General features: G+C 40.9%; 1 protein-coding gene across 1 annotated transcript in view; it reads right to left on the bottom strand.

Annotated features, from left to right (window-relative positions):
• LOC133646903 (transcription factor SOX-6-like) overlaps positions 1-14,207 on the bottom strand; it is a 281,000-nt gene that overhangs the window by 101,947 nt on the left and 164,846 nt on the right. The window contains 1 exon segment of the mRNA XM_062042819.1: positions 12,033-12,101. Within this exon segment, the coding sequence (XP_061898803.1) occupies positions 12,033-12,101 (69 nt within the window).

The raw sequence follows: 14,207 nt of genomic DNA, 5'->3' as shown, positions 1-14,207 counted from the left end.
TCCACTGGCAGAATATTTCGCTGGGACAACGTTCCACTGGTACAACGTTCAAAGTTCCACTGGGGGAACATTTCACTTTGACAATGTTCCACTGGGACAATGTTACACTTGGAGAACGTTGCAATGGGAAACTGTTCCACTGAGAGAACATTTAACTTGGACAACGTTCCACTAGGACAGTGGTCCACTTGTACAACATTCCACTGGCACAATGTTCCACTTGGACAACATTCCACTGGGACAATTTTCCACTGGCAGAATATTTCGCTGGGACAACGTTCCACTGGTACAACGTTCAAAGTTCCACTGGGGGAACATTTCACTTTGACAACGTCCCGCTGGGACAATGTTACACTTGGAGAACGTTGCAATGGGAAAATGTTCCACTGAGAGAACATTTAACTTGGACAACGTTCCACTAGGACAGTGGTCCACTTGTACAACATTCCACTGGCACAATGTTCCACTTGGACAACATTCCACTGGGACAATTTTCCACTGGCAGAATATTTCGCTGGGACAACGTTCCACAAGTACAACGTTCAAAGTTCCACTGGGGGAACATTTCATTTTGACAATGTTCCACTGGGACAATGTTCCACTAAGACAACGTTCCACTGGGACAAGCTTTCACTAGGAGAACGTTCCGCTTGGACAACAGTCCACTGAGACAACGGTCCACTGGCACATTGTTCCACTGGGAGAACATTTCACTTGAACAATGTTCCACTGGGACAAGGTTTCACTTGGACAATGTTCCACTTGGAGAACGATCCACTTGGAAAACATTCCACTGGGACAACGTTCCACTTGGACAACATTCAATATGGAGAACATTCCACTTGGACAACATTCCACTGGGACAATTTTCCACTGGCAGAATATTTCGCTGGGACAACGTTCCACAAGTACAACGTTCAAAGTTCCACTGGGGGAACATTTCATTTTGACAATGTTCCACTGGGACAATGTTCCACTAAGACAACGTTCCACTGGGACAAGCTTTCACTAGGAGAACGTTCCGCTTGGACAACAGTCCACTGAGACAACGGTCCACTGGCACATTGTTCCACTGGGAGAACATTTCACTTGAACAATGTTCCACTGGGACAAGGTTTCACTTGGACAATGTTCCACTTGGAGAACGATCCACTTGGAAAACATTCCACTGGGACAACGTTCCACTTGGACAACATTCAATATGGAGAACATTCCACTTGGACAACATTCCACTGGGACAATTTTCCACTGGCAGAATATTTCGCTGGGACAACGTTCCACTGGTACAACGTTCAAAGTTCCACTGGGGGAACATTTCATTTTGACAATGTTCCACTGGGACAATGTTACACTCGGAGAACGTTGCAATGGGAAACTGTTCCACTGAGAGAACATTTAACTTGGACAACGTTCCACTAGGACAGTGGTCCACTTGTACAACATTCCACTGGCACAATGTTCCACTTGGACAACATTCCACTGGGACAATTTTCCACTGGCAGAATATTTCGCTGGGACAACGTTCCACTGGTACAACGTTCAAAGTTCCACTGGGGGAACATTTCATTTTGACAACGTTCCACTGGGACAAGCTTTCACTAGGAGAACGTTCCGCTTGGACAACAGTCCACTGAGACAACGGTCCACTGGCACATTGTTCCACTGGGAGAACATTTCACTTGAACAATGTTCCACTGGGACAAGGTTTCACTTGGACAATGTTCCACTTGGAGAACGATCCACTTGGAAAACATTCCACTGGGACAACGTTCCACTTGGACAACATTCAATATGGAGAACATTCCACTTGGACAACATTCCACTGGGACAATTTTCCACTGGCAGAATATTTCGCTGGGACAACGTTCCACTGGTACAACGTTCAAAGTTCCACTGGGGGAACATTTCATTTTGACAATGTTCCACTGGGACAATGTTACACTTGGAGAACGTTGCAATGGGAAACTGTTCCACTGAGAGAACATTTAACTTGGACAACGTTCCACTAGGACAGTGGTCCACTTGTACAACATTCCACTGGCACAATGTTCCACTTGGACAACATTCCACTGGGACAATTTTCCACTGGCAGAATATTTCGCTGGGACAACGTTCCACTGGTACAACGTTCAAAGTTCCACTGGGGGAACATTTCATTTTGACAACGTTCCACTGGGACAAGCTTTCACTAGGAGAACGTTCCGCTTGGACAACAGTCCACTGAGACAACGGTCCACTGGCACATTGTTCCACTGGGAGAACATTTCACTTGAACAATGTTCCACTGGGACAAGGTTTCACTTGGACAATGTTCCACTTGGAGAACGATCCACTTGGAAAACATTCCACTGGGACAACGTTCCACTTGGACAACATTCAATATGGAGAACATCCCACTTGGACAACATTCCACTGGGACAATTTTCCACTGGCAGAATATTTCGCTGGGACAACGTTCCACTGGTACAACGTTCAAAGTTCCACTGGGGGAACATTTCATTTTGACAATGTTCCACTGGGACAATGTTACACTTGGAGAACGTTGCAATGGGAAACTGTTCCACTGAGAGAACATTTAACTTGGACAACGTTCCACTAGGACAGTGGTCCACTTGTACAACATTCCACTGGCACAATGTTCCACTTGGACAACATTCCACTGGGACAATTTTCCACTGGCAGAATATTTCGCTGGGACAACGTTCCACTGGTACAACGTTCAAAGTTCCACTGGGGGAACATTTCATTTTGACAATGTTCCACTGGGACAACGTTCCACTAAGACAACGTTCCACTGGGACAAGCTTTCCCTAGGAGAACGTTCCGCTTGGACAACATTCCACTGGGACAACAGTCCACTGAGACAACGTTCCACTGGCACATTGTTCCACTGGGAGAACATTTAACTTGGACAACGTTCCACTAGGACAATGGTCCACTTGTACAACATTCCACTGGCACAATGTTCCACTTGGACAACATTCCACTGGGACAATTTTCCACTGGCAGAATATTTCGCTGGGACAACGTTCCACTGGTACAACGTTCAAAGTTCCACTGGGGGAACATTTCACTTTGACAATGTTCCACTGGGACAACGTTCCACTAAGACAACGTTCCACTGGGACAAGCTTTCACTAGGAGAACGTTCCGCTTGGACAACAGTCCACTGAGACAACGGTCCACTGGCACATTGTTCCACTGGGAGAACATTTCACTTGAACAATGTTCCACTGGGACAAGGTTTCACTTGGACAATGTTCCACTTGGAGAACGATCCACTTGGAAAACATTCCACTGGGACAACGTTCCACTTGGACAACATTCAATATGGAGAACATTCCACTTGGACAACATTCCACTGGGACAATTTTCCACTGGCAGAATATTTCGCTGGGACAACGTTCCACTGGTACAACGTTCAAAGTTCCACTGGGGGAACATTTCATTTTGACAATGTTCCACTGGGACAATGTTACACTTGGAGAACGTTGCAATGGGAAACTTTTCCACTGAGAGAACATTTAACTTGGACAACGTTCCACTAGGACAGTGGTCCACTTGTACAACATTCTACTGGCACAATGTTCCACTTGGACAACATTCCACTGGGACAATTTTCCACTGGCAGAATATTTCGCTGGGACAACGTTCCACTGGTACAACGTTCAAAGTTCCACTGGGGGAACATTTCATTTTGACAATGTTCCACTGGGACAACGTTCCACCAAGACAACGTTCCACTGGGACAAGCTTTCACTAGGAGAACGTTCCGTTTGGACAACATTCCACTGGGACAACAGTCCACTGAGACAACGTTCCACTGGCACATTGTTCCACTGGGAGAACATTTAACTTGGACAATGTTCCACTAGGACAGTGGTCCACTTGTACAACATTCCACTGGCACAATGTTCCACTTGGACAACATTCCACTGGGACAATTTTCCACTGGCAGAATATTTCGCTGAGACAACGTTCCACTGGTACAACGTTCAAAGTTCCACTGGGGGAACATTTCAGTTTGACAATGTTCCACTGGGACACTGTTCCACTAAGACAACGTTCCACTGGGACAAGCTTTCACTAGGAGAACGTTCCGCTTGGACAACAGTCCACTGAGACAACGTTCCACTGGCACATTGTTCCACTGGGAGAACATTTCACTTGAACAATGTTCCACTGGGACAAGGTTTCACTTGGACAATGTTCCACTTGGAGAACGAGCCACTTGGAAAACATTCCACTGGGACAACGTTCCACTTGGACAACATTCAATATGGAGACCATTCCACTTGGACAACATTACTCTGGGACAACGTTCCACTGGGACAATTTTCCACTGGCAGAATATTTCGCTGGGACAACGTTCCACTGGGGGAACATTTCATTTTGACAATGTTCCACTGGGACAACGTTCCACTAAGACAACGTTCCACTGGGACAAGCTTTCCCTAGGAGAACGTTCCGCTTGGACAACATTCCACTGGGACAACAGTCCACTGAGACAACGTTCCACTGGCACATTGTTCCACTGGGAGAACATTTACCTTGGACAACGTTCCACTAGGACAGTGGTCCACTTGTACAACATTCCACTGGCACAATGTTCCACTAGGACAGTGGTCCACTTGTACAACATTCCACTGGCACAATGTTCCACTTGGACAACGTTCCACTGGGACAACGTTCCACAGGTACAACGTTCAAAGTTCCACTGGGGGAACATTTCATTTTGACAATGTTCCACTGGGACAATGTTCCACTAAGACAACGTTCCACTGGGACAAGCTTTCACTAGGAGAACGTTCCGCTTGGACAACAGTCCACTGAGACAACGTTCCACTGGCACATTGTTCCACTGGGAGAACATTTCACTTGAACAATGTTCCACTGGGACAAGGTTTCACTTGGACAATGTTCCACTTGGAGAACGAGCCACTTGGAAAACATTCCACTGGGACAACGTTCCACTTGGACAACATTCAATATGGAGACCATTCCACTTGGACAACATTCCACTTGGACAACATTACTCTGGGACAACGTTCCACTGGGACAATTTTCCACTGGCAGAATATTTCGCTGGGAAAACGTTCCACTGGGGGAACATTTCATTTTGACAATGTTCCACTGGGACAACGTTCCACTAAGACAACGTTCCACTGGGACAAGCTTTCCCTAGGAGAACGTTCCGCTTGGACAACATTCCACTGGGACAACAGTCCACTGAGACAACGTTCCACTGGCACATTGTTCCACTGGGAGAACATTTAACTTGGACAACGTTCCACTAGGACAGTGGTCCACTTGTACAACATTCCACTGGCACAATGTTCCACTTGGACAACATTCCACTGGGACAATTTTCCACTGGCAGAATATTTTGCTGGGACAACGTTCCACTGGGGGAACATTTCATTTTGACAATGTTCCACTGGGACAACGTTCCACTAAGACAGCGTTCCACTGGGACAAGCTTTCCCTAGGAGAACGTTCCGCTTGGACAACATTCCACTGGGACAACAGTCCACTGAGACAACGTTCCACTGGCACATTGTTCCACTGGGAGAACATTTAACTTGGACAATGTTCCACTAGGACAGTGGTCCACTTGTACAACATTCCACTGGCACAATGTTCCACTTGGACAACATTCCACTGGGACAATTTTCCACTGGCAGAATATTTCGCTGGGACAACGTTCCACTGGTACAACGTTCAAAGTTCCACTGGGGGAACATTTCATTTTGACAATGTTCCACTGGGACAACGTTCCACTAAGACAACGTTCCACTGGGACAAGCTTTCACTAGGAGAACGTTCCGCTTGGACAACAGTCCACTGAGACAACGTTCCACTGGCACATTGTTCCACTGGGAGAACATTTCACTTGAACAATGTTCCACTGGGACAAGGTTTCACTTGGACAATGTTCCACTTGGAGAACGAGCCACTTGGAAAACATTCCACTGGGACAACGTTCCACTTGGACAACATTCAATATGGAGAACATTCCACTTGGACAACATTACTCTGGGACAACGTTCCACTGGGACAATTTTCCACTAGCAGAATATTTCGCTGGGACAACGTTCCACTGGGGGAACATTTCATTTTGACAATGTTCCACTGGGACAACGTTCCACTAAGACAACGTTCCACTGGGACAAGCTTTCACTAGGAGAACGTTCCGTTGGACAACAGTCCACTGAGACAACGGTCCACTGGCACATTGGTCCACTGGGAGAACATTTCACTTGAACAATGTTCCACTGGGACAAGGTTTCACTTGGACAATGTTCCACTTGGAGAACGATCCACTTGGAAAACATTCCACTGGGACAACGTTCCACTTGGACAACATTCAATATGGAGAACATTCCACTTGGACAACATTCCACTGGGACAATTTTCCACTGGCAGAATATTTCGCTGGGACAACGTTCCACTGGTACAACGTTCAAAGTTCCACTGGGGGAACATTTCATTTTGACAATGTTCCACTGGGACAATGTTACACTTGGAGAACGTTGCAATGGGAAACTGTTCCACTGAGAGAACATTTAACTTGGACAACGTTCCACTAGGACAGTGGTCCACTTGTACAACATTCCACTGGCACAATGTTCCACTTGGACAACAGTCCACTGAGACAACGGTCCACTGGCACATTGTTCCACTGGGAGAACATTTCACTTGAACAATGTTCCACTGGGACAAGGTTTCACTTGGACAATGTTCCACTTGGAGAACGATCCACTTGGAAAACATTCCACTGGGACAACGTTCCACTTGGACAACATTCAATATGGAGAACATTCCACTTGGACAACATTCCACTGGGACAATTTTCCACTGGCAGAATATTTCGCTGGGACAACGTTCCACTGGTACAACGTTCAAAGTTCCACTGGGGGAACATTTCATTTTGACAATGTTCCACTGGGACAACGTTCCACTAAGACAACGTTCCACTGGGACAAGCTTTCCCTAGGAGAACGTTCCGCTTGGACAACATTCCACTGGGACAACAGTCCACTGAGACAACGTTCCACTGGCACATTGTTCCACTGGGAGAACATTTAACTTGGACAACGTTCCACTAGGACAGTGGTCCACTTGTACAACATTCCACTGGCACAATGTTCCACTTGGACAACATTCCACTGGGACAATTTTCCACTGGCAGAATATTTCGCTGGGACAACGTTCCACTGGTACAACGTTCAAAGTTCCACTGGGGGAACATTTCACTTTGACAATGTTCCACTGGGACAATGTTACACTTGGAGAACGTTGCAATGGGAAACTGTTCCACTGAGAGAACATTTAACTTGGACAACGTTCCACTAGGACAGTGGTCCACTTGTACAACATTCCACTGGCACAATGTTCCACTTGGACAACATTCCACTGGCACAATGTTCCACTTGGACAACATTCCACTCGGGACAATTTTCCACTGGCAGAATATTTCGCTGGGACAACGTTCCACTGGTACAACGTTCAAAGTTCCACTGGGGGAACATTTCATTTTGACAATGTTCCACTGGGACAACGTTCCACCAAGACAACGCTCCACTGGGACAAGCTTTCACTAGGAGAACGTTCCGTTTGGACAACATTCCACTGGGACAACAGTCCACTGAGACAACGTTCCACTGGCACATTGTTCCACTGGGAAAACATTTCACTTGAACAATGTTCCACTGGGACAAGGTTTCACTTGGACAATGTTCCACTTGGAGAACGTTCCACTTGGAAAACATTCCACTGGGACAACGTTCCACTTGGACAACATTCAATATGGTGAACATTCCACTTGGACAACATTCCACTTGGACAACATTACTCTGGGACAACGTTCCACTGGGACATTGCAACATATCTTGCCATCCAAGCAACGTTATCATGGACGCCCCTGCTTATATCAGCAAGACAATTTCAAGCCACATGTTACAACAGCGTGGCTTCATAATAAAAGAGTGCGGGTACTAGACTGGCCTGCCTGTAGTCCAGACCTGTCTCCCATTGAAAATGTGTTGCGCAATATGAAGCGTAAAATACCACAACGGAGACCGTTGAACAACTTAAGTTGTACATCAAGCAAGAATGGGAAAGAATTCCACCTGAAAAGATGAAAAAATTGGTCTTCTCAGTTCCCAAACGTTTACTGAGTGTTGTTAAAAGGAAAGGCCATGTAACACAGTGGTGAACATGCCCCTGTGCCAACTTTTTTGCAATGTGTTGCTACCATTAAATTCTAAGTTAATGATTGTGGAAGTTGCCTTCCAGTGGGTCATTCAGACCACCAAGCATTTCCATGCGAGCCCGTTTCATTGTTACAAGACAGTTTTATTTTTACAAACAAGTCTCTTAGTGCTTTTTAGCAATCGTCTTTTTTGTGTCTGTTCGTCGTGCTCTCGCTCTCCCCCAGCTCCCACCCCGTCTCTCCACCCGGTTGCTGCTTATACAGAGCGACAGGTGATTAGATAACAAGGCCCAGGTGGGCCATCTACGCAACCTGTCGCTGACTTCGAGGCCGGTCCTGGCACACCCTGCTTTGCTGCAGGCCGGCAGGCCACGCCCCCCTCCACAATGATTATTAGCCCCCAAAAAATGTAGTTTCTCATTTCGAACATTAAATATCTTGTCTTTGCAGTCTATTCAATTGAATATAAGTTGAAAAGGATTTGCAAATCATTGTATTCTGTTTTTATTTACCATTTACACAACGTGCCAACTTCACTGCTTTTGGGTTTTGTATGTATTATGTCAAATAGTTATAGATATGATTCTTTGCATGTGATCCCATTGGAGCGTGTACCTAATGAAGTGTCCAAGTGATAAAAAAAGAAAAACACCCAAAAACATGTGTGTTTTTTAAATGACATATTTCTCCTGCAAATTTCCAGATAGTTGAGGATTAAATAGCAAACGAAAATTGCCTTGCCTGTAAAGTGGAAACGCGAAATAAAAAAGATTGGAAGGCAAGGAGAGAGGACGAACAGAAAGGACGAGTGGGCGGAAGAAGCAACTCGTCGCAGGCGACGCCTGTGCGACGGCCATCGATCGCCCGCCGGTGATCGATGGCGCCCTCTGTGATCCCGTCATAACGCCACAATTACAGGGTCACGCTGTGCACGCGTGTGTGTGTCTCAATAGAAGGCAGAGCATAAAAGGCGAGGTCGAGACCTGCCTGTTATTACCATGGTCCAATAAGACCGGGATCAATAACAACCAAAGCACACAATGGCCGCCTTGGAAAGGAATTAGAGAATTTAACACGTAGCCAGGAGGACACACAGTGTTCAATGTGTGTGTGTGTGTGTGTGTGTGTGTGTGTGTGTGTGTGTGTTCGTGTATTTCTACCCTTCTTGAGACATCAACATGGAAAAGTAGCTTCCATATGAGGACCGGTGAACAAGTTAGGACATAAATCATGGTCCCAATACGGTAAAACCATTGCATCTGATAGAGAATGTCTCATTAGCACCCCTGGTGGTGAAATCTATCAAAATCGGGGTGGTCCCAAAAAGAAAGGGATTTTTAGAATTGACTTTGTGTCGGTTTTAAAAAGTGCTCCCTCTCTGGTCAAGCGTATGAAATAACAAGTGTGGGTAAGAAATTGAAATGTGCCTCTTTGGCCAGAATTAATAAAATAAATATGCATATAGAGACATACTGTAATAACTTGAAGTAAATAAAGAAGATGAAAAACCAATTAGAAACAAAAAAATTCAATAAAATACAAATGAACTAAAATCAGTCTTTTTCTCACAATGTGTCGACTTTTTTCTTATAAAATTGGGAACAAAGTCTCATATTTTCTCGTAAAGGTATTACTTTTTTATGTCAAATTATTATTTTTTTACTGCAAAATGGTGACATTTTTTATATAGGGACATACTGTAATAACTTGAAGTAAATAAAGAAGATGAAAAACCAATTAGACATAAAAAAAATTCAATAAAATACAAATCAACTAAAATCAGTCTTTTTCTCACAATGTGTCGACTTTTTTCTTATAAAATTGGGAACAAAGTCTCATATTTTCTTGGAAAATTATTACTTTTTTATGTAAAATTATTATTTTTTACTGCAAAATGCTGACATTTGTATATAGAGACATACTGTAATAACTTGAAGTAAATAAAGAAGATGAAAAACCAATTAGAAACAACAAAATTTAAATAAAATACAAATGAACTAAAATCAGTCTTTTTCTCACAATGTGTCGACTTTTTTCTTATAAAATTGGGAACAAAGTCTCATATTTTCTTGGAAAATTATTACTTTTTTATGTAAAATTATTATTTTTTACTGCAAAATGCTGACATTTTTATATAGAGACATACTGTAATAACTTGAAGTAAATAAAGAAGATGAAAAACCAATTAGACATAAAAAAAATTCAATAAAATACAAATTAACAAAAATCAGTCTTTTTCTCACAATGTGTCGACTTTTTTCTTATAAAATTGGGAACAAAGTCTCATATTTTCTTGTGAAATTATTACTTTTTTATGTAAAATTATTATTTTTTACTGCAAAATGGTGACATTTGTATATAGAGACATACTGTAATAACTAGAAGTAAATAAAAAAGATGAAAAACCAATTAGAAACAAAAAATTCAATAAAATACAAATGAACTAAAATCAGTCTTTTTCTCACAATGTGTCGACTTTTTTCTTATAAAATTGGGAACAAAGTCTCATATTTTCTTGTAAAATTATTACTTTTTTATGTAAAATTATTCTTTTTTACTGCAAAATGGTGACATTTTTTATATAGAGACATACTGTAATAACTTGAAGTAAATAAAGAAGATGAAAAGCCAATTAGAAACAAAAAAAATTCAATAAAATACAAATTAACTAAAATCAGTCTTTTTCTCACAATGTGTCGACTTTTTTCTTATAAAATTGGGAACAATTTCTCATATTTTCTCATAAAATTATTACTTATTTATGTAAAATTATTATTTTTTACTGCAAAATGGTGACATTTTGTATATAGATACATACTGTAATAACTTGAAGTAAATAAAGAAGATGAAAAATCAATTAGAAACAAAAAAATAAAATAAAATACAAATTAACTCAAATCAGTCCTTTTCTCACAAAGTGTCGACTTTTTTCTTATAAAATTGGGAACAAAGTCTCATATTTTCTCGTAAAATGATTACTTTTTTATGTAAAATTATTATTTCTAATGCAAAATGGTGACATTTGTATATAGAGACATACTGTAATAACTTGAAGTAAATAAAGAAAATGAAAAACCAATTAGAAACACATTTTTTTTACTAAAATCAGTCTTTTTCTCACAATGTGTCGACTTTTTTCTTATAAAATTGGGAAAATTTTCTCATATCTTCTCGTAAAATTATTACTTTTTTTAATGTAAAATTATTATTTTTTAATGCAAAATGTTGACATTTGTCATGTAAAATTCTGACTTTTATCACAATATTGCCACTTTTTTTTATTGTTCTGGTAGAATAGTGACTTTTTTTTTCAGTAAAATGATGACTTTTGTCATAATTTTGCCAAATAAAATTAATATTGCCAAAGTTTTAAAGTTTTCTTACGAAATTGTGACTTTTGTCAAGTAAAATTATGACTCTTTTTAATAAAATTGCCAAAAAATGCTAAGCTTTTTTTTGTAAAACGGCGACTGTTATTGAGTAAAAGTCCAACTTTTATCATGATATTGCACAAATGTTCAGTTTTTCTTGTAACATTTTGACTTGCGTTGAGTAAAACGACACCTTTTTATTATAATACTGGCAAAATTCTAACTTTTTCTTGTGAAATTCCAACTCATTTTTCACAACAAGCTTTTTTATATTTGCATAGTTTGTATATATTATTACTGTTGTTAACACAAAAACTTTATATATCTAAAGAGGTAGGCATTATTCGGAGGTCTCAAGAAGGTAACATATACAAGAATGTGTGTGTATGGGTGTGTGTGTGTGTGTGTGGTGGTGGTGGTGGGGGGGGGGGGGGGCGACTCCTTACCTGGATCTGTTGTTGGAGAACGTTGATCTTGTGTTGCTGCTGCAGGAGTTGCTGCTGCTGTCTGCTAATCTGCACACACACCATCAACATACACGTCACACCATCACATTTGATTTTGTAGTCAAATAAAAAAGTGCATGTTGACAACATTTTTGCTCCGATTGTTGTTTTAGAGCAGGGGGGGGGGGGGGGGGGGCAAACGTTTTCCCACTGAGGGTCATTTTGATATTTGTAATTTTCAAAACTAATAGGAAATATTGATTTTTGTTTACTTGTAGAACTCCACTCAAGATTGGCCAGAAGGGTCTCAGTCATACATTTTTTTAAAAATAAGTATTTATTTTTATTTTTATTGTAACGCTTAAATATTCAAGAGCAACTTCGGGTCTATCTGTCGATTTAAAGTTAAACAACTTTTTATTTTATTGTTATGTTTTATGCCCTGTTTGTCAAAGAAAACCTTGTTATTTTATGGCAAACAGACACAATTTGCAACATGTTCCCCAAACATTATAAGTAGAATATTTGATGTGAAGTAATTGGAGCCTTAAAAAGGTCAATAATTCATGACACCATTGATTTTGATTCTTTCTTTTTTTTTTTTGAGCAATGAGAGTAAAAAAAAATCTAACAAAAGTTAATGGGGATCCAAAAAGATGTGTTAAAAATAATTCCTACATTTAGTTTTTTTACTTTAAAAAACAGTGTAACAGTAAACGCGATAATTAATTCATTTTTCATTTATTTCAGGCGATGACATAAAAAAAAAAAGTACAAAGTTGACAACACGTAATAATATAAATGAATATAGTGCAAAAGGTCATGTACTTTATGTAATGCATGATTGGCCAGTTTTGCCTGAAAGGGAGTGGGAAGAAGATCACTTAATAATAACGAGTTAGTGAAAATGAACTTTAACGACACTTTCTTTTGACGAGCAGTTAGCGTGCGCACTTCCTGCGTGAGTCTCAGGGGAAAGCAGCAGCAACACCGCTGATGTCGAGACGTGAAGAGCGAGCAAAAAACGAAGAAAGAATGTAAAGTTTGTCTTCAAAGCCTGGCCGGTCGCTCTCTCGACAAGACCTAATGATAACTTGGCAGCGTCTAATTTGACCCTGGGTGTTGAAAGAATAACTGGTGTAAACCTCAATTATTTTCCTACTGTGCTTTTTCTTACTTACTATGCTTTTTTTATATTCCGTTGTCCCTCCACATCACATTTTTTAAGCATATTCTACATGTGTTTGGCCTTAATTACGTCTTATTTATGTCAGTGCAGCTTTTGTCTTGTTTTCTATTACAGCCGCTAACTTTTTCCTACGCTTTGAACCCTGCGGCTTCTAAAACGGTGCGGCTGATTTATGGATTTTTCTTCCCTGACGGCCATAATGCAAGTTGTTTTCAAAAACAAACAAACAAGCAAAGACAAAGACCTCCTTTTTAGAGCTTTCAACTGGAAGTCGAAGTGCCGTTCCGTCTCCTTGCCGTCCATAGCGTTTCTACTTATACGTATTCTTCATTCAGCTTCAGTTTTACAATATAAATAAAACAAATTTGACTAACTAGACCGTCCCAAGTGTGATGCCTGTGGGAGTGTTTTCATGCACGTTTGTACGTGCTGTCGTAATGTCACCAAGCTCGCGTCGTTAGCATTAGCTAATATGCTAACACGTTTGGTGTCTGTGTTAGTATTATTAACTTACAATGGCATTCTTTTTGTATTGTTTCACAAATTCCTCGGTAAATTCACCAAAACGTCATTGTGGATTTATTGAATCTGTTTAGCTGATCGGAGAGCTAGCTTCCACAGCTAGTGGGTCCATGACGATGACTTCTGTTTTGTTTGATCAGCCGTTTTACTGCCATGTGATAGACACCATTTATAAACACTTAAGGAATGTAAATAAACTTTTACAAAATATTTCTTTGTCAATAACTCATTTCACAACGTATATATCTGCAACTTAAAATATTTAGTTATGATATAACATAAAGCCAGTATCCAAAATCCGGCCCGCGGGAAGTCCCAAATTTAAAAAATATATATATTTTATTTTTTATTTTCTTAAATCTGTCCTTTCCAATCCATTTTCTACCGCCTGTTACTCTTGGTGTCTCCTAGCCGCTCAGGCAAATCATATGGTCTAAAAATGCATTTTTTAATCGATAACGTGA

The sequence above is a fragment of the Entelurus aequoreus genome, linkage group LG03 (assembly GCF_033978785.1).
Source record: "Entelurus aequoreus isolate RoL-2023_Sb linkage group LG03, RoL_Eaeq_v1.1, whole genome shotgun sequence".
NCBI lineage: Eukaryota > Metazoa > Chordata > Actinopteri > Syngnathiformes > Syngnathidae > Entelurus > Entelurus aequoreus.
Note: the sequence above shows the minus strand (reverse complement) of the source record. Positions and strands in the feature narration are given on the sequence as shown.